General features: G+C 38.2%; 1 protein-coding gene and 1 non-coding gene across 16 annotated transcripts in view; both read right to left on the bottom strand.

Annotated features, from left to right (window-relative positions):
• The window catches only part of POLA1 (DNA polymerase alpha 1, catalytic subunit), a 203,792-nt gene that overhangs the window by 154,533 nt on the left and 29,392 nt on the right, over nucleotides 1-19,867 (bottom strand). For all 15 annotated transcript variants that reach the window (XR_010826021.1, XM_066980497.1, XM_066980527.1 and 12 more), the window contains exons 23-26: nucleotides 18,866-18,962; nucleotides 18,237-18,361; nucleotides 16,314-16,463; nucleotides 15,961-16,083 (exon numbers count right to left, since the gene is read on the bottom strand). Coding sequence is in view for 14 of the 15 variants with exons in the window: in XM_066980497.1 (XP_066836598.1) it covers nucleotides 15,961-16,083; nucleotides 16,314-16,463; nucleotides 18,237-18,361; nucleotides 18,866-18,962 (495 nt within the window). In the remaining variant the exon portion in view is untranslated. The remainder of the gene's footprint in view (nucleotides 1-15,960; nucleotides 16,084-16,313; nucleotides 16,464-18,236; nucleotides 18,362-18,865; nucleotides 18,963-19,867) is intronic.
• Nucleotides 18,499-18,629, bottom strand: LOC125179774 (small Cajal body-specific RNA 24). The gene has a single exon (XR_007157558.1). It is a non-coding gene; the product is annotated as a small Cajal body-specific RNA 24 (non-coding RNA).

The raw sequence follows: 19,867 nt of genomic DNA on the forward strand, positions 1-19,867 counted from the left end.
TTTCTTTTTTTTTTTTTTTTTTTTTTTTTTCTCCAGAGACCCCACAGCCTCTGGGTAGCCTGTGCCAGCACTCCATCACCTGCACAGCACGGAAGTGCTGCCTGGTGCTCAGAGGGAGCCTCCTGTGTAACAATGTAACTTTTAGAAGCAAGATGTATGATCTTGATTTAACTCAAATGGTGGGAAATCCACCCAACAGCTGCATAGAGTTGCATCTCTCCACAGCTTCATTCTCATTAAGTTTAAGAGCCCAGCGTGGCTCATTTATAACGCCAACTGCAGTGACATCGAATCTGCACCAACACACACAAGACACTGATCACATAAGAGGATTTGTGGGACAGAGGAGGAAGAGGTGAATAACAGATGGCAAACTGAACCACACACATTGGGGTCATCAGACACACACAGAATTTTGCTTCTTAGCTCATCTTACTGCATGATGGTCTTTGCCACAGCAGAAAATCCCTACAACACGAGTGCTTCAACACTTAGCAGAGCAAAACTGAAGCAGTGTGCAATGTACCGCGTGGCAAAAAGGTCTATTAAGAAATCCAGGACTGACTCATCTACCCCTGCCCCCTAAAAACATCATATAATCCTATATGGCTCCATTTAAATTCAGCAAGGAGTGTTTTGTGTTTTCTTTGTCATTGTTTTTATTTTTCTCCAATCTTCACAAGCCTCAATGGCCAATCTGAGATACATACTTGTTCCTCGTCGTACCCATAAACTGCATATACTCAGACATCCTAAACGTATGTTCCCTAAAGGTTTCAGGGCCCCTACCACTGCTGCCTTAAAAATAATTTATGTTTCAAAGGGAACTCCTGGGGAAAAAAAATGTATTTTGTTGGCTCAGAGCAGTACTGTCAGGATGGCTCCTACATTATTCCCTTGAGGTAGACAGACTAAGTAGGAGGCTTTATCATCATTCAGGCAGATGGGTTATTAGACACATGACACCAACAATTTTAGTAGACTTGAACACGCAAACTTGGTTTCAAGGTTGAAATATCAAAATCAATCCACTGCTGAGGAATCCTCTGTTATCAGATAGAGGTGTTTGATAGATACCATCAGAAGAATCACATCTACAGTGTAATGATTTAACAAAGCATTCTTATTTTTCATTCCTTACTGAAAAGTAGGTGTTAAAGAACTGAAACAGGCACCTAAGTCCCCCTCTCTCTCTCTTTACAGGCTGCGTGTGAATTAAGCGCCAGTATCCTGTAGCCCTCCATTTGTAACTCCTCACCTGAAGAATAATGGTTATAAGAAAGTCATGAGAATAGTTTTTTTTTTTGCACTCTTCGTCTTTTTTATTCTGGGCAACTACAGTAACTTTCAGAAGCGAACTAAATGTCATAACTGTAAATATTGAAGACTGGAAGAAAAAAGTCCCTAAGCAGTAAGTTTAATAGCTTAAAATACCCAACATAAAATCCTATCTTCAGAACTGTTCCCATTAAGCTGACCCACTGCATGCATAGCAGTTTTTACCATTTTCACAATGTAGCTGCATACTCCAGATTCTAACTTGTAAGCTGATACTATTCAAGAAGTGCAAGATTGCTAGAGCTGCAAAGAGCTATCTATTGTAAAATTCCACAGATGCTTCTAATAAAACATACTAAGCAGTCTACCGCGTAATCACTCTTTTCACTTCAAAGAGAGTGACATCTTCAAAATTCACACATGAAACATGTCCATCCACAAAGTACACTTCTGAATCTGTTCATCTTAGTCTCTAAGAACATAAGTGAGAGAAAGAAAATTACGGAGATCTAGCAGCTAGACTTCTTAATTCCTGGAAACAGGAATTTACTGGCATGAAATAAATACCTGATTTGCTGTTTGCAGTTCCTGAAAGATGGTCCTAAATAAAGATTTGCATGCTGGCTGTAAAGAAGGACTTAAAATAGTATCAGAACGCAGATCAAGACACTTAGAAATCTGGAGATTCAGCACCTGAACGTCCTCCTGAGGGCATTCTGGAGAGTGGCCAGCAAGGGGTGTGCTTTGGCAATTCTCAGTCACGCTGCCACATACTTCCACAGTTTTCTAATTGAAATTTTCCCTTTTTCAACTCCGGAAAAAAAGAGTCGTCATCACTTCTAACTGATTTCTGATATGAGCCCTACCATCTTTAATAGAAATTTAGGTATTAGGCACGTATTGCTTAAATTAATAATGCTTTGTATTAACTAGATCATATTAATTCAGTAAATTTATTATTTCTTCTATCACATGCTTGTAGTCCAATATAAGCTGCACTATAGTACACCACTGACATACAACAGCGTAATTATTTGGGGGTTAAATTCCTGTGGAGTCCATAAACTGCCATGACTCAAAATTCCCCATTTTAGCCAAATCATAACTTCTGTTCAAAAAAAGTTTAATGAATGTGTACGCTAGATATTTAATCTGTTCTCGGAAAGTGAGAGATGACCTTCACTCTAGTAGCAACTGGTTTATACTGTCCAGCTATGCACACAAGGGCATTCTGTGTTTGCTTTGATCGCTTGCACATGCCAGAAGTTGATGTCATTGATAGATTATGGCTATTGACACTGCTATCGCTCTCACACAAAAACTTTATTAGCATAATAGAAGGGCTGAAAGTGTGCTACCCCAGTTTCTAAAAATCTTCCCCATCTGCTGCTGCGTGACATAGGTAGAACGCCTTCCCTTGCTTATTAGCTAGGATACAGCAGGCACTTGAACTCCACAGGAAGACTCAGGCTGCATCTGTCTTGTGAGCAAAACTATTGTTTGCAAGATAATTACTCCAGCATTGTTAACTTGCAGCAATAATCGAGAAGGAAATCACCTAATAAGCCAAGTTACATAGTAATCTGACACATTATAACAGTAATGACTGCATATCAACTTTGAACCCCCTTTAGTACCAATTAATTTCAAGAGCATTAGCACCAACAGTAAACGAGTATGAAGCAGTTTAACTAATTAAAGCTTACTATGTAACAGACTTAGTTTCAATTATCATTTTTCACATTAGTCATCTGAAACAGTAGCGGTATGTACCAGCTGGAAAAGTTAAACATTTAGAACAGGGGCTGCCTATTCCCACAGCAACAGGTAAACGTAGCGCCTTTTCAAGCTATGTTATGCACTTTCCTAGGAAAACTGCTAACTAAGCCTTATCAACAGAGACAAACAGCAGATGGCAACAAATGTGCCAAGAGACATTTCATCCTCCAGGAAGAGTTCAACACAAGGCATCAGCAAAAAAGGAGCAGAGCTGGAAGCTTGACTTCCACAGATCTTAGCCAGCTGCTCTCTTCTGTAGGATTAAAAAAAATAAAAATCAAACCTACTCAAGCTGTGATTCTTATCCTACTAGGTTTCAGATGTAGCCCATCCATGCGTCTTTCACAGAAAGTCCAGTACGAGGTGCATCACAGGAAGGTAGCAGAAGTCCTTTCCCTTATGAGAAGCTTGCTTTTCAGTAAAGAAGAATTTGTTCAAATACATTCATCAACTCTCAAGTCTGAGTTAAGAGGAGCCTAAAATTTAGGTACTCTTTTATATATACCTGCAGGAAAAGAACTAATTATTATCCATGCTTCTTTGACTTCTTGCCCACTTTTGGGCTCACAGAGTTGGGCTTGCCCTCATGTGTCCTGTGTAATGCAGTAATTTCTCTTTACCAATTCTGAGCACCCAGTGTTTTCAGGTGAAAACCCACAGCTATCTTCTCAAGATCATTTTATTTTGTCCTTACACACTGAACACGCTGACTGAACTAAATGCTGGGGTACAAGTCATTTTCATGTTTCTCCCCTAAGTTTTAACCTCAAGGCCTTGCACTTATCAGAGAAGTTGCTAGGATTTTTGGACAGCTGATCTGTGTACTACCCATTGACAACCCCACTGGCCCCTTCCTTCCACCCCCACGTAACCACACACCAAAAAGGACGATAATAGTACTCAGCTGGGAAGAAACAGGAAAACAGAACTAAAATAATAAAACGGAAATCAATTACTTGCTGTCTCAAAAAATCTATTTGCAGGTTATGTTACTGTTGTCCAAACACTTTACAGTAGAGCTGAATTAACATTTAAGCACTCGTGTCCATTATGTTTAAACTGTAGTTAGAAGCAAAACATGTAAAGGAATTCTCTCCCACTATGGGTACACATACAGGTTTAGGTTTTCCCAGACTCCCATCTCCTCCTTTATTCACTGTAACACTCAAAACCTCAAAGGGCAGAACAAGTGCGAGTCACTGGTTTCTTTATGGTGGATATCTGAAGTCCTAAAACAGCTATTGGCCAGTACACAAATATTCACAGTTAAAGAGAAAAAAATCTCCATGTTCTGTAAAGACTGGGTTAATTGGTTAAGCACAAAAAAAAAAACAACTTTTTGTTTAAAAAAAGTTCATCAAAACCCAGACCCCATGAAAGATGCCTACTTCCAACACTACATCAGAAGAACTTAGTGGAAAAAGTAGTATTACGTCATATAAAATTGAAAAGAAAATAAAAGCTTAACAAGAACCCAGAGCAGATCTGTGATGGTCTATGCATAACACAAACTATTAATAAACTGTTAACCCCAATTCTTCTCAGAGAGAGGAGCAGACCGACAGTCACAAAACAGGCTTTCCTTAGGTTCAGGTGGAAAAGGCCAGGGACAAATACTATGTCGGTACTGATACTTGATAATTGTGATAATCTACTACCATGCATGCTTCACATGCTCTTTGCAGCAAAAGAAGTTGCTTGGCTTAGCAGAGAGGCTCTCCCCTATTATGCAGGCCAGCTGAGCTTAAAACTATGCAGTACTGTATGGAATAACAGAAGGATCCTTTCTGGAGCAGTCAGATAAATGCCACTTCATACTGCTTTACCATATCCAGATCTCCTCTGACAGATATATTACTTTTTTTTTTTCCCATTACAGGGGAAAAAAAATTAAAGCAAAATCCCTTTGGGGAAGGAAATAGCTGACATTTAATAAGCTAATATAATAAACACTGGACAACAACAAACATTGATTCCTACAGTGAAAATTAATGAAAAGGAAACTGGGACAGCTGCACAGCCCAAAATTGGCACTGATTTTCAGAGAAGGAATAGGATCCCTGAAACTATTACTAGATGGCTCAGGAATCCCTGGCAAAAAATCAAACAGTTTCTTAAAAAAAAATTGCTGTAATTTAACACAGTATTTATGACAGAGCAAAGTGACACAAGCTCACACTCCAGGCTGAAAACTGAGAGACAAACACAAGCCACAATTTATTAATCTTCCCTCGGTCAGCATGTCAGAAGCCCATCTTACTGGAAAAAAAAAAAAACAAAACACTAGACTACTTGCTTATATATGAAAGATGAGAGACCCTCAATTATTTTCTTCAAATAATTGAAAAATAAAAGTTCAAGATCCACCACCAAAGTAACAGATAGCAGAAGGTCTGTACTAGGTTAGGGGAAAGAAAGGGTTGTTTTTATTTGAATGGGAGAAAAAAATGTATTTGCTTGTAAAATCCAACAAGATTAGGACAGAATCTTCCAGAGAAGCCTAAAAGCAACCAGAATCATTATGAAAGCCATTAGGTCACCATAGAAGTGCAAGTAACCCCTAACCATAAAAAGAATCACATTCATTAAGGAATGACAGAGAAGGAAGTAAAAGGAAAGAATCTGCCCCCTCCCCACCAAGTGATCAGTTCCAAATATTCCAAGTCCAGCTGAAGAGTCAGAGAGATGTAGAAATCGTAGCCTACTCCAAAAAGAGTAAGGTCTCAAGGAACATTGTCACAATTTAACAAAGAGAATGCAAGTTGGGAGGAAAATTTCTTGTGTGAGAGCTTCCCCCCCCCCCCCTTTTTTTTTTTTTTTTAGGATCTGTGAGAGTTTTCCCACTCTAGGAGTACCAGAACTAATTCAATTTGTATGTATATACATGTCAGCATAATACACTTTTGGCAAGTGGCAGTTTTTATACTCTTCCATCCTAGGTTCAGCAAGGCATTTTTATTCCTAGATGAAGCATTTCAGCCCCTAAAGTCAGCCCAATCTTGTTAAAAGTCAGAAGCATCGTTCCATGATTTACATAAAAGCATTCCCACTGAACTAAACAGCAACTGAGAGATACAGTAAATGGGTTCCAGATAACATTTAAATAGCTGTACTAATTACACCACACAGGAACATGATCCCGTAACTCAAACCCCCAGAATAACCATCTAGAACATTAAAGGGAAAAGAGAAGAAAAGACAGTACGCAAAGGAATTTAATAAATAAATAAAACATTCAGCATAAAGGAGGTAATCTCAACTAATTAGATGCCATAATGATCTTCTCACAATCTGTTAGAGGTGAGTAGTAGTTAATAACTTTGCAGATTTCCTTCAATCCTTTAACAAGGGAGGAATGACAGTTTCTAAATCATTATTGCTCTGTCATCCTGGACCACTGCCAAGAACGTGGAACTTCAGGACACCTGTCAATTAACTCATTCCTACTGAAGGCAGGCTCATCGTCAGCCTTCACATCTATTAAAAATTAGTGATTAAAAGCAATCAGATCAAAAGCCGTGGCAAAATTAAAATTGGAGTTGGTCTCTTGAAGGACAACAGTCTTCGACAAAAGAATACAGAGTTGTCTCACTGCTGAATTAACTACATACATATTTTGGAAGATGAACTACATGATGTAATAGACCTTTTTCCATCTCTAGCATCTGTGGTATATAGTGGTACATGCCAAAATGACTGGCCACCTGATGGACAATTGTGTGTAAGAGTCAGATCTAAAGCTTTTCTCTAATCAAAGCTTTCTGCAGGGGTTCTCAGTCTAAGTACAGGCTTCTCATTGATTTTTCTTTTCCTCTAGGATGACTACTTTTAACTGTAAGTTGAAAAATATAAAGTTATGCATTGAAGCAAAAAAAAAAGGTATAATACATATTAAAACATCAAGACAAGTGAGCTATTATGATTTAAAGAAACCGATAGATTTCTGTGCAAATACAAAAATGATATTTGCCTAAGTTAAAAGATGCTAATTATGCTGAGTTCCGAGGGAGACAGGGAGAGGGAGGGGAAGAAATTGAAGTCGTTGCATGAAAACCAAAACATCAGCTGTCATTGCCTCATAGCCAGGGAGTTCAAAAAAAATCAAAGTCAAGGAAGTCCTAGGTTCAACAAGGGAAATTCCAATCAGAACAAAACTAATGGGAAGCCTGCAAAACACTTGAAAACTGAGCTGAGATTTCCTTGTGGTTTTGTGTCAGTCTTCCATGCGTTAATTCCAAATTAAAATACAAGAAAGCCTTTGATAGATGGATATCCCAGTAACATAAAAAGCACCAAGGAAGAACAATGAACTAATACCAGACAACATTCGTTGCACTAAAGTCAATCAGAGAAAACAGGAAATTAACTCTTAGCATATCAGCTGTGGCACTGCCTAACAGAATGAAGACACAAAGAAAACAATTCAGAACACCAAACTGAATGAAGGGGGAAAGCTGCCTATGGAAACAATGATTACTTCAGCGTAATTGTCCTTTTTCTGGGCAACTGTTCTGCAGGTTCGCTTTCCTTGAACAAAAAGCTGTTTGTACCTGGAGGTCTTCTATATCACAATCACAAACCTTTCTTACGCAGGTCTTCCAGGAAATGTGACCTTGAACTTCAGGAAAGCAGCTCAGCACACAATCCTGCTCTCCTGATAACTTCCATTGTCTAAACCCACCAATTTTTGGTCTATTCCATGAACAAGGCAAGCAATTGGAGAGAAAGCATTAACTTAACAAGGCTTAATCAATCTGAGATGAATCAGCGAAGCAACTGTTTGGCTACAACTATCTATTCCTATCTCAGTAGGACTCAGAAGCTTTGGTGGTTTTTATTTCCCTCTTAAAAAAAAAAAAACACAAACACAGGGCTTCCCAACTTTATTACCCAAATTTTAAGTGTTTCTCCAGTCTCACGTAATCACCAAGGCTAGCACAAGCTCAGCTAGATATGACTGCTGAGAAATAATACCTGCAGTAAGGTTCAAATGACAACCTAAAAAACTAATCTCCCCCCCCCAAGACCATCAGTTAGAACTATGAAAACAAATAAAAGACTAGACATGAGAAAGATAAAGGGAGGTGTTCTTTTTGTTTGTTTTTAATTTTGCTAAACCGGGTGTTAAAATAGGATTTTATGAAGCAACTCTTTCTAGTGGCTCAAATCAGCAAATGCACACAAGTATCAAATTGTAGACCAGATATCAACATATATAATCTAACCCTACTCCCTGAAACCTTACCCAGTAAGTCTGATAAAGGGCATAGCCTGAAGCTGAAGACAACACTACACCAGCAACACCTCCTGCCTTCTATTATGTAAAGCCCCTGGAATGAAAATAAATTGAGAGAGCAAGCGTAGGTTAGGCTTTCACACGCATTTCAACCATTTATCAAACTCTAAAATTTGGAGGGGATTTATTTCATCCAGCTTTGACACTGCCTTCTCTCTTCTGCAGAGGAAGTCTGAAAACATTAGTTTAGTCCACAGGTCTGACTTACAGGTTTCCTTGCATCAAACCTTGCCTACCTACATTAAAAAATCCACATCAAGTAACCCGTTTCACCTTGCTGAACTACGTCTAGCTTTCAAGAACCCTTTGTTCCAAGCAGAATTCTTGATGACACCTACAAGAACCTCCTGTATTCTAACAATACTGCTGTTGGTACAGTATACGAGATGGTCTACCTTCCACTGATAAACAGAGGTCTTGAACAAACCACCTCATTTGTCCCATAAGTATATTTCAATGCTGAGAATAGCATAAGCTGCCCATGTACATCTTCTAAATTAAGCCAGTAAATCCTGGCATAGGCCCAGCGAAAGGACATACATGCAAGAGACCACATGACAATCTATGCAGCAAAACTAACCTTCTAATAAAGTGTGTTTCACAACAGAGAGCTTTTGCACAGTGGGCAACGTTCCCAGGAAATACACGTGAATGTTGGTTATGAGATCAAGGTTGTCACATTTTTGAGAACAGTATGAATATTTAAGTCTTGTGGGAAACAGACACTTCAGTTAGATCATTTTTCTATACTCTTAGGAGTACGGGAGTGCTTGAAAAGGAAAATGGATTTTCTCCCTTAATTTGAAGTCTCTCATATTCTGAACATTTTATTAGCATCTAGTTATCCAAAACCATGGTTTCTAGAATAGGCCAAAGTCCAACTTAAGATAAACGAGTGAGGCAATAATATCCTGAAGCATAACTTCTGTTAAGTCTCAAAAACCCAAATATTTTATGGCAAGCTACCAATGTACTAAGAAAACAACATACTGCAAAGACTTGTGGTGCTAACAAATACGCAGGCTAGAGAAAAACATTAAACAGCAGTTAGCACTGGTATTATTCCAACCTTAATAGTGGGTATTAGAGAACAAACTTATTTGAAAATGGAACTTAATCAGTTTACGAATGGTGTTGTGTTGTTGCAAAAGCTCTCATTTTCAGGGTGGAGCTCCTGTGCTCCTACATCCCTCTTCTACGAGGCATCTCTATGCCTGTACTCAGAGAAGAGAACCACAAAAGGATCTGCCTTTTTGAATCTCATAATTCCTACAGTATTCTAGGCAGGATGAAATTATTTCTTCGGTTATTCTAAAGCCTAAGTGTGGCAAACACTCTGGATTCAGGTATGCCCACCATTTTATGGCACACCTGAGTCTTTCCTGTTGCCACTGGATGTGGACAGACATTTCCACCTCTCCTAATCCTGAGGGACCAGCTCTCACCCAACACACATGGCTTCTACAAGGGCACGTACTGTTACATTTTAGATACTCTGGAAGATATGCCAGAGACCTTGCTCCTTAAAGTCTCCTCGTACCCTGGCTCTCAGTTTTACCATGATTTTGAGTGAGGAATATCTTGTTGTTACCTAGGCAGCCACGTTAAGATAAGATTCAAGCAAAAGCTGTACCTTTGGCAACATGGGAACAAAATACAAGATAGGGAACCATAAGAAGAAATAAAAGTACAGGAGGAAGAAAAACACAAACAAATAAAAACGCCAAGTGTTCATCCTATTAACACTAATCCTACAGTTTCACAGTCAGGTGTGAGCTGGAAAAAGGCTGGTGATGCTTGACCCCTTGTATCTCATACTGGGTCTGCCCCCAATTTCTGACCTCCTCCTTTCTATCAGCTCTAAGAGCATGCAGTGAGTCACTGAGTCATTGATCCAACAAAAATCAATTTGGTTTTCCCCTAGAGTTAGTTTTCAAGTCAGACCACCAGGCTGATCCAACTCACCATGTGGCCATGCAATTGCTAGAACCCATCCATCGAAATCAGTAGTCAGGAAGTGAGAGGCACCACACCTTCGGTGACAGCACAGTCGTAAAAAAAGCAGTCATGAAAAAGAAAGCCTCTGCATCCCTCTGACTTGCTGTACCTCTCGCATCTGATCAATCTTCCTACACATTTCTAAGTGAACATCCATTGCATAAAACCTTTTTGCTCCTTAAAGAACACCACCACCCAAAATAAAATATTCTCCTTCAGGCTAATTTCCTTCTCACACTGAATATTCTGGCCATGGTTTTTAATTGAAATGTTTCATTTCCTCTCTTTGGAGATACAGAAGTCTTCATAGGACCAGATGTCATCTCATGCACTTGACTTACAATAATAATATTAAATTTCAACAAACGTTAAGATGTTCCACAATTTTTCTACCACTTGGCACTCAGTTTGCATTTTCAGATTGTAAGCAGCCTCTCCCTCGAAATGTCTGTTCTAACTTGCTTTGGATATTAGCATGCAGAATAATGTACACAGCTTTTCTACTGGCTCACAATTGCATATATAATGATAAATTTAACAATAGTGAGCACTGGTTTGACACCAACAGCTTCCATTTAGGGACACTGCAACAACTTAGCACTACTTCTCGGAAGATTTCAGTTTGTCATTTCTATATTTAAAAGCAATTAAGAAACTCTTTGCCTAGACTTTTGTTACCAAGTTCCAAGTCTTCCAAAAATGTAACGCTGATAATGTATTCCTTGTTTAAATATAGATGGCATGCTTAGATGAGAATTTAGGAGGCTCCTTTCCCTCATCTAACATTCCCGTTTCTCCCATACTACTATATGGAAGAAACCAGGTATCTGACAATTGTCCCATTCACACGACAATTAATGCAGCCTCCTTAACGAAGGCTTTATAAGCTATTAAGAGAAAGTACATAATGATCAATCTACCCAGATGAACAAGACTTGGGAAAAAAATGCACAGAAAGATGCCTGGATCTTTTTATTTTTTTACAGAGTACAATTACAACAGACAGCCATTAGCCTGCTTACCTACCCTTCCTTAATTTATTTTTTTATTTTACTTTAAATGAGCTCATCTTTCTCCACTTTGTCTTTCTCCTCCCTCATCCTTTCTTTTCCCAGACTGCTGCAATAACATGCTTTTATTCATTCCTTTTGACTGCCAGGGCCTTAAACTAATTATTAATTGAGAATGTATCTAAGGATCTCAATGAGAAAGTTGGAATTAACCCAATTGCCTTTCTCCCCCTTCTATTTTGCATACTGTAACAGCAGATCTACCTGTTAGCACGGCTGAAAACAGCAAATGTGTGATTTTCCTTTCAAAAGCAAGTTTAGTGGCGACACGGGCAAAAATGCGTAACAATGAAAAACAATGTAGAAAAATGAAAGCACTTAGAAAAGGCCACAGTTTGAGTGATAACCATTAGCAACCACCTTGTCTACAGATAAAACTGTCTCAACAACTTTGCTGTCCTGTAAGAAAATCCTGCAGTAGAGGGCATCCTGAGTTTGGGAAATCAGACAACTGACACTTCATCAAAAGACTTGTCCTTTAAAAAGGCTAGAAAGGCATGACCTTACACTGCCTGCTAGTGCAGAGCTGCCTGGCTGTACAACACCGACTCATCTTGTTTCCAGTTGTTAAATTACATTAAAGGACATCTAAAAATATATTAAATATTTTCCTATTACTTTTCCATGCAAGCAACTGCTGTCGTTACAACAAGAGCAATGCCCAGGCAAATGCTTAGTAACAGGGAAGGGGGAGGGGGGAGTCCAGAATCCTTCTAATCTCTCTAGGTCAATAACGTAACATTTGGATTGCAAATGCAGAAAGAAATTTTTATCTTTAAGTTTGTTGTAAGAACAAGAACTGAGACGTTTCTAACAATCAAAATAGGAAAACATTCATTTCTTCCAAAAAGGTGAAACAGATCCTAGTTATGGTTTTAACTCGCCCATCCTAAATTTTTGCTCATTTTTTTCTTCCAAAATATACTGATAATTGACCTGTCTACCTTTGATATACAATACATTAAATTCAGAGAAATTTCACACTGATATGCCCCACCTTCCCTGCTGGAGATTACCCACAATCAAATAAACAAACAAACAAGGAAGACCCATCTGAAAAAAAATCATATAGTCAATGTTTAAAACACTTTGTGACAAAAATGAAAACCTTAATTGATTAATGATCTCAAGGTCTCTATCGCCATCTAGTGAAAAATCCCTTCCATTACTACACTACCAAGATAAAACATACCTCGTTCAATAGAATGACACACACTAATTGCTCTCAAGGATCCAGCTTATGTATGACCAGAGTTGTAAGACTCTTCTATGTTTCTGCTGCTTGTTATAAGGTAAATAAAGTTCCAGCACTGTCACATATCTCACTAAGGTTGACTGATGAGAACTGAGCTCTTCGGGGAAATTTTGTCAAAGCTTTACAGATAACACTCTCCTAGCACTGTGATCTGACTTTATAAATGGCACTTTTTCTATGTTGTATTTAATAATTCAGCTATTACATTAATGTGAACACATCATACACTAACACAGCTTAAAAGAAGTTCTTAAAATAGCAACATATAATCACAAGAAGTTTTAGTCATCATAAGGAACTCCATGGTAGTTCCACTACCTTTGATGCATTGGCATAGCCAAACCATAAAACAAAGTTACCATCTACGAGAGGCAATACAAAACACTCAGCACTATACACCTGCAGTACCTGGTCCTCCTATAGCACTTACAGCGTGACTTATAGTCACGCAATTAGAACACAGCAGTTCATAAAAGTCAATACTTATTCTCTATCACCTATGCTAAAACTTTATGCTATGGTGAGCTTCAAGAGCTTCAATTTGAAATGTACATTCTCTGCTTTACATTATTCTGTTACGACTTACAATTGAACTGTGATTTTATAAAAAAATATTCATTTCACTTTTCATCCTGTACAGTACTTTTCCCACTTAGACATATACATTAGAGACATCTGCAAACCTACCTGAGTTTACCAGGTCCTCACCAAAAAATAAAAAAGCTACTGATTACTGATCATCATAAAAGGCCATTGAAGTTTACAACGTTAACATTTTTTCTCCAAGTTATTTTTTAATTTACCTTGTCATATAGAAGAGCCAAATCTCCTGATACTTAACATTCACCTATTCTATATTAGCATTTACTGGTAAGAGGAAACCTGTGAATGGAAAAACTAAAATAAAGTTATAGAGTAACATTTTTCTAGATTAAATATCCCAACTTATAAAAATAAACCAGAACGCTAAGGGGTCATCTTGTGTCATCTTTTATGGCAGAAAGTACTTCTCAAGAAATAAGGAACTTATAAAGCTGTATCTGTTTACTGACTACCTACATAAAAATGCAAGTTTCCATAACAGAGCATATACAATGTATTTCATCAGAATCTATCATACTTACACAGAAGCACAAAACTACAGATCATTCTGAAAATTCTGAAGTTTTCAAAAGTTTGTTATCCCCACAGTATCCAGAATAATGAGTACTAACCTACCTCAAAGAACACTAAAAAAGAACTTTAAACTAAAAACTTTAGCCCTACAGGAGGTGCTGTACCAGAAGAGACCTACCACAACATTAATGCTCCATTGATTCCAGCAGTAGTGCTGTCGGTTGAAGCCTGGCTCCTGCCAACCTCCACAGCACCTCTGCGCTGTGCTCCCAGCAGCCTCCTATCACAGAGGTACTTTTAGAACTGCCCTGGAGACAACACATTTTCAGGAAACAGCGCAACAAAGCATCAAGTTCTTCCTCAAACTCAGAGCAATACAGAACCATACGTGCAAACGTGTGTAAAGAAAGCAGAAAGCAAGCTCATGTCTAGCACCACCAGAATTTTAGAGGTATGAAATCCTTCTTAACCAAACATCAAGTATGTGAAAAAAAGCATCTCAAAGCATTCCCTACCAACTATTCCAAGATTTCCCCACCACACAGTAACCCATTTCACCATTACTTTGGAACACTTAGGTTGGATGGGGCTTTGGGCCCAGTCTAGTGGGATGTGTCCCTGCCCATGGCAGGGGGTTGGAACCAGGCGGACCTTAAGGTCCCTGCCAACCCAAACCATTCTGTGTTTCTGCAGTTCTATAATGTAGGAACACCAGAATTGGATGCGCTATCACCTCATAACTGGTAAGTCACAGACAACTGAGAACAAACTGTATGTGCAACTACAAAGTATTCTTCCTTTTAACACAGAAGCCAGAAGCTCTGGTATCTATACAATGCCTAGTTTGTGACAGGTGCTCAACGTGACTAATGGAGATCATTAAAAAAAAAAAAGTAAAATTCATGACTTGTAACACTGCTATAAAATATAAACTACGTGACATTCAGCTGCTTTTCATGCCAACTTGGTAGACAAATACATGAGAATCTTAAAAAAAAAAAAAGCATACACACCACTATTTCCTTAAAGGAAATGTCAACATCAGAATTCACACAATGCGTAACTTATTTACAGTTATCAAAGCTGGAAATTATTTCCTAGTTAAACATGTGTATAAGGTTAAGCATACTGATTACATAAATCCTGGGAGGACAGCAGATGTGGGATTGCCTCTAGAAAACTGCTCAGATGGGACGTCTTTGAAAAATAAAGATGTGTTATCAGAAACAAAACACTCTTATGCACATGAGCTGGAAGTTGTAAATGGACTTCCAGCAAGGAGAGCTGTACCCTCAAGTCACAAGGCGTACATGCCTCTGAACACCGACATCAACTCATTTACCTCCCTCCTGGAGGAAACTAAAAACGTTGACCAAACACTCTGTCACATTCATTCCCTAGACTGTTGCAGATTACGGCTTGGTATTCTCTTTTATAAAGAACTCGCAAGCAGCACCATGAAAAAACTGTGGTTTAAGACATAGTATATGAGTGGTATGCTTTGGATCTGAAGTGATTTTTTTTTTCCCCCCAACTGATGTGGTCTGCATTCAGCTGCCATCTTAATCAATGGGAAGAGTAGTTTTGCCTATAAAGTTAAGAGTCTCTTAATAAAATCTGGCCTCTTGAGGCTAATGCAAAGCTTCACTCTAAGGAACAACCAGTTTTTGAAAATAAGGCCCTAATACATAATCCACTGGCACCAAGGGACTAGTTAGTCCTGTCACTAAATTCACATTTTCAGGAAACTCAACATATCAGGGCACATGACAGATTGGCCAAAGACAGGCTCATCCAAGCTGACATGTAGCACTGAATCAAAGACCAAGTCATCAAGCAGAACTAGAAATTCATGGAAAACGTGAAAGCAGACCTGATTTTTTTTGTCACAATAATCCAGTCCGTTGAAACTAAAGAAGTTTAATTCAAAATACGCCTCTAGCTAAAGCTAGAGCTTCAGCTTGTCACAGTTTTTGAGACATTTATCTGATTCTTTTCCAGACACTGGATTCTTTTTTTCTTCTGCAGTACAAGAAAGATAAACACTACAGTTACGGAACCAAAATCAGGTTTGAAAACAAGTAAAGACCACTCTCTAATTCAATGAGAACTAGGTAGCTCAAATTCACTTTTATGCACACGTGTTCACAACGTGTTTAATGACTTACCTCTCTCCCTTTATGGGTCACCAAAGCAGCCAAAGGCTTGGCATAGAATCTGCTGTAGGAAAATCCCAGGCAGCCATACATGCTGTTAGCAGTGAGTTTCAAAGCTTTCTGTCTGATATCATACTGAAAAGAAACATAACCAGCAATAATGATACAACCATAGCCAACAGAGAACAGAACTCAATCTTCACAATTACATTCACAGCTTTTTATATAGTCTGCAGCAACGATGGGCTCCAAGTAAAGCACATTACAATCACTGCTCACTACTAATCATCCCTATTCTGCAAGGCTGATCAGTGCACTTAAGGGGAGTGGGAGGAAAAAAATCAAAGGAGTTCTATAAAACACACCTGTAAATAAAGGTCAGGATTTAAGTCTGGCTGTTTCATTAACTGCTTAACTTGGCGCCTTCTCTCCACCAGTTTCCTGATTTCCTTCGGCAGAATTCCCATTTCGAGAGATGGGTCCGGAAGCTCTGGAATTTCTTCCTCTTCTTCAACCTGTCAAATGACCACTGCTGCTTATCATTTTTTCTTCTTCTTGAGAGTCAGGTTTTAATGTTTAAAGTGAAAAGCTTGGGGAGGAGGAATGGACACACACACACAAAAACAAAACAGCTTCTATCTACTCCTGCAAGAGCACTCGAAGTGCAGCTTAGAACAACAGGAGTGAGAGGGGTTTTTTTTGTGGTATTTAACTGTACTACTTGGTCCCTGCTGTGGGACAGGAACCAAGCTGGTTTCTGCCTGGAAGAAACCCAGCAGAGACATGGACCAGTAGCAGGGAGATTTTTATTTATTTTAGTATATGTATAAATACATACATATAAATATAAAAATATACACATGTAAGTGTGTGAAAGAGATAAGTAGAAAAACATAAATAAAAGCACACACAAGCAATCCTTTCCCTGCTGAAATAATACAACCTTTTTTTTAATTCTCTTATAAGTATTTTTGGTATTCTGAATTGTAAAATGGAGCATACGATCTGTAGAACTGATCCTTTGAATAAGGTAATTGACAGAAGAGAAATAGACAGTAACAACAGACTGAAAACCCTACCCTAAGCAACTCCAGTACAGCAAAGCAACAACCTGACAGAAAGCACACATTCTTCCTTTTAATGTAACTGAAGAAGCGATTGGTCATAAAAAAAATGAAAATATGTTTCAGGTATAATGGAAGAGACAGAAATACACAGAGTAACAGAGAGACTATGAGGTTGGTAGTCTAGTATAGCAGCCTAGAAAGAAAGGTAACAAGAAACGACAGTAAAGTTTGATTAAATATCATGCCATGATAGAAATCAAAAAGAGCCGTTTTGAAGCACACTTAATAAAGAAGGATAAATCCACAGGAAGTTTGGCAAAACTTAATGAAAGAGCTCCACATACTTCTCTCCTTGTTTCTGCTGTGGTACTGACATTTTATTTGTTATAAGATAACTATGTCTCGTAACTACTTATGGACAACACGCTAATTCCAACTAGCAAGCTGATCCCAGTTAAAAATAAAAGCCTCAAGTTTAACCTTTAGCCCTGACCAGCTCACTGCTTCAGCTTACAGCACAGCTCCACCACCAACTGCACCAGCACAGCCGAGGGAAGGAGAACAAGCAGCCACGGACAGGCCATGGCCAACACAGCTGCGAAGGAAACAGTATGTGGAACAACACCTTCAGGCGGTTTTTCGGTTGCCTTTAATATGCTTCAATGCTTTATTAAACAGTGTGATTTTAGCAAAGCTGATCCTGCAGCTGACAATCTCAGGAGCACTCCCTGACACACATCCCCAAGACACACACAGAGTTCCCCTGATATCTAACAAAGGCTGAGTTTTACTGCACTCCTTCTCCAAGCATGAGACTTGCATCTCCTCCATTCAGGTACGTTTGCATGAATTCTACGGCGACTTAACTTTAAAAAAAATTGGCCAAGGGTCTCAGAAATTGCTAGGAGGACGTGGGACTGAAAAGGACCAATGGAACCTGACTAAAAATCTTGTTTCATGAGGTACCAAACCAGAAAAGATAGTTTTAGAAAGATTCTAAGACGGTATTACTGAAAGGAAGATGACAGATATACTACTCACAAAACCCCAAACCAGAACTTACCAATGATGCACCTTTAAACAAGAATCACTTTTTCTAAGAGTGAGGAGGAAAAAAAAGTAAAAAAAAAAAAAAGCCAGAGTGAAAAAGAACAATTTCTTAAAAAGCTAATCCACAGAAAACACACTGAACTTAAGACAGTCACAAGTTACAGCACAAACCTCTGCCCTTTTTTGTGCTTCTGACGACACTCGCTGCACTGTGGTAAAGCAGATGTTAAACTCCTGAATAATTGATGGGTACAAACTGTTGAAGTCGAGAAGCAAAATAAACTTGTCATAAAAACCTAAAACAGAGTTTAAAACAAAAGGCACGATTACTAAGTCTCACTAAGGACTTCAACTCCACAATTAACATTTAAGTGACATAATACATTAAATCCCTTAGAATAGCTGTTGAGATGTACTGCTACCCATTGCAGACAGCTGTCAGAAGTGGAACGATCCAACCCTATTAACTCATCAGAGTTGAACAGATAGCTTCTGTGTTACTATAGGACACTTGTACAGTTTTCCCCACGTAGAGGAGAAACTGAAAGAAAACTTACGTGTCCATTAGAAGATTATATGGATACACTGTCCTAATCCCTCTCAAGAGCTTAGTTTCCTTACAAAAAGCTAAGAAAAAAAGCTTCCCCAGACTTAGTAATTACATGTTGGGAATTTTATTGTATCGAAAAGGAAACGACGAACCCACACCGAACTCCCCCAAGACACACAGATTGCCCATTGCATTGATATAACCTACCTGTATCTAACTTCACAGAAGAAAGGAAATTGCCACATCTTACCGACTTTGGGATCCAAGACTAAGCCCCCAGCATATGCTGCTTTCTTTTTCCCTATCTTTGATTTATTCTGATCTTCAAAATCTTCATCTTCATCCACCTATATTTGGCATTTTAAAAAGTCATTATCTAGTCTCCAACATTTCTATACTTTTGGAGGAGTTAATTTTGGCAAATCAAATATGAAAATTGGGAGCCACTGCAAACAGTTCCTCTAGATCACACGCAAAACATACTATTTTCATCATGATCCTTATTAAAGCTCTCTACATCTAAAGAGAGCATACAAGCCAACTCCTAAGGGAACAAACTGACCACAGGAGATTACAAAGACTTAAGGAATTGTCATCATTCAACATACCACCTGCTATGTATTTTCTGAATGACTGTAAGAGTCAACACCAAGAAAAAAAATAATCAACTTATGACCCACAAAGAGGTATTATTGTACACTTAAAATCAAAGTGTAGTTTTTGGAAGTACAATAGGTAGGCTTCAATTAAACAAACCTATTATTGACCTAAAAAGTATTTTGCTATTTAATTACAGTAAGAATTTTGGTTCCAGGTGTTCAATGCTATTCCAAATCATTTAAAATTCAAGCACTGCTTTGATGCAGTAATATAATCAACAAAATTTATTGCTTTGAAATTTGCTGTTGAACTTATTTAAAAATAAAACTAAAAAGCAAAAAATAGTGAAAGAAATGCATTCTGAAATTTAAATTTGTTTACTAGCAATCACAAATATTTCTGTAAACATATTTACAATGGCATTATCCAGAGGATTTTTCTTAAACATCCTTGGATCTTTTACCTATATTCTCAAGTCACCTACTTTACAGATCATACTTGAAATACAGTTCATCAATAAAATGGATTTTCTTAATTGTAGAACAAGTGTACATCTATTAAGCAACATAGCCTATCTTCTTCTGTAGTATTTCCTTACAAAGCCAAGTGCTTGGCTTATTTCAGATTAAAACTAAAAGAGCAACTGAGTTTC

This window comes from Anser cygnoides, chromosome 1, assembly GCF_040182565.1.
Source record: "Anser cygnoides isolate HZ-2024a breed goose chromosome 1, Taihu_goose_T2T_genome, whole genome shotgun sequence".
NCBI lineage: Eukaryota > Metazoa > Chordata > Aves > Anseriformes > Anatidae > Anser > Anser cygnoides.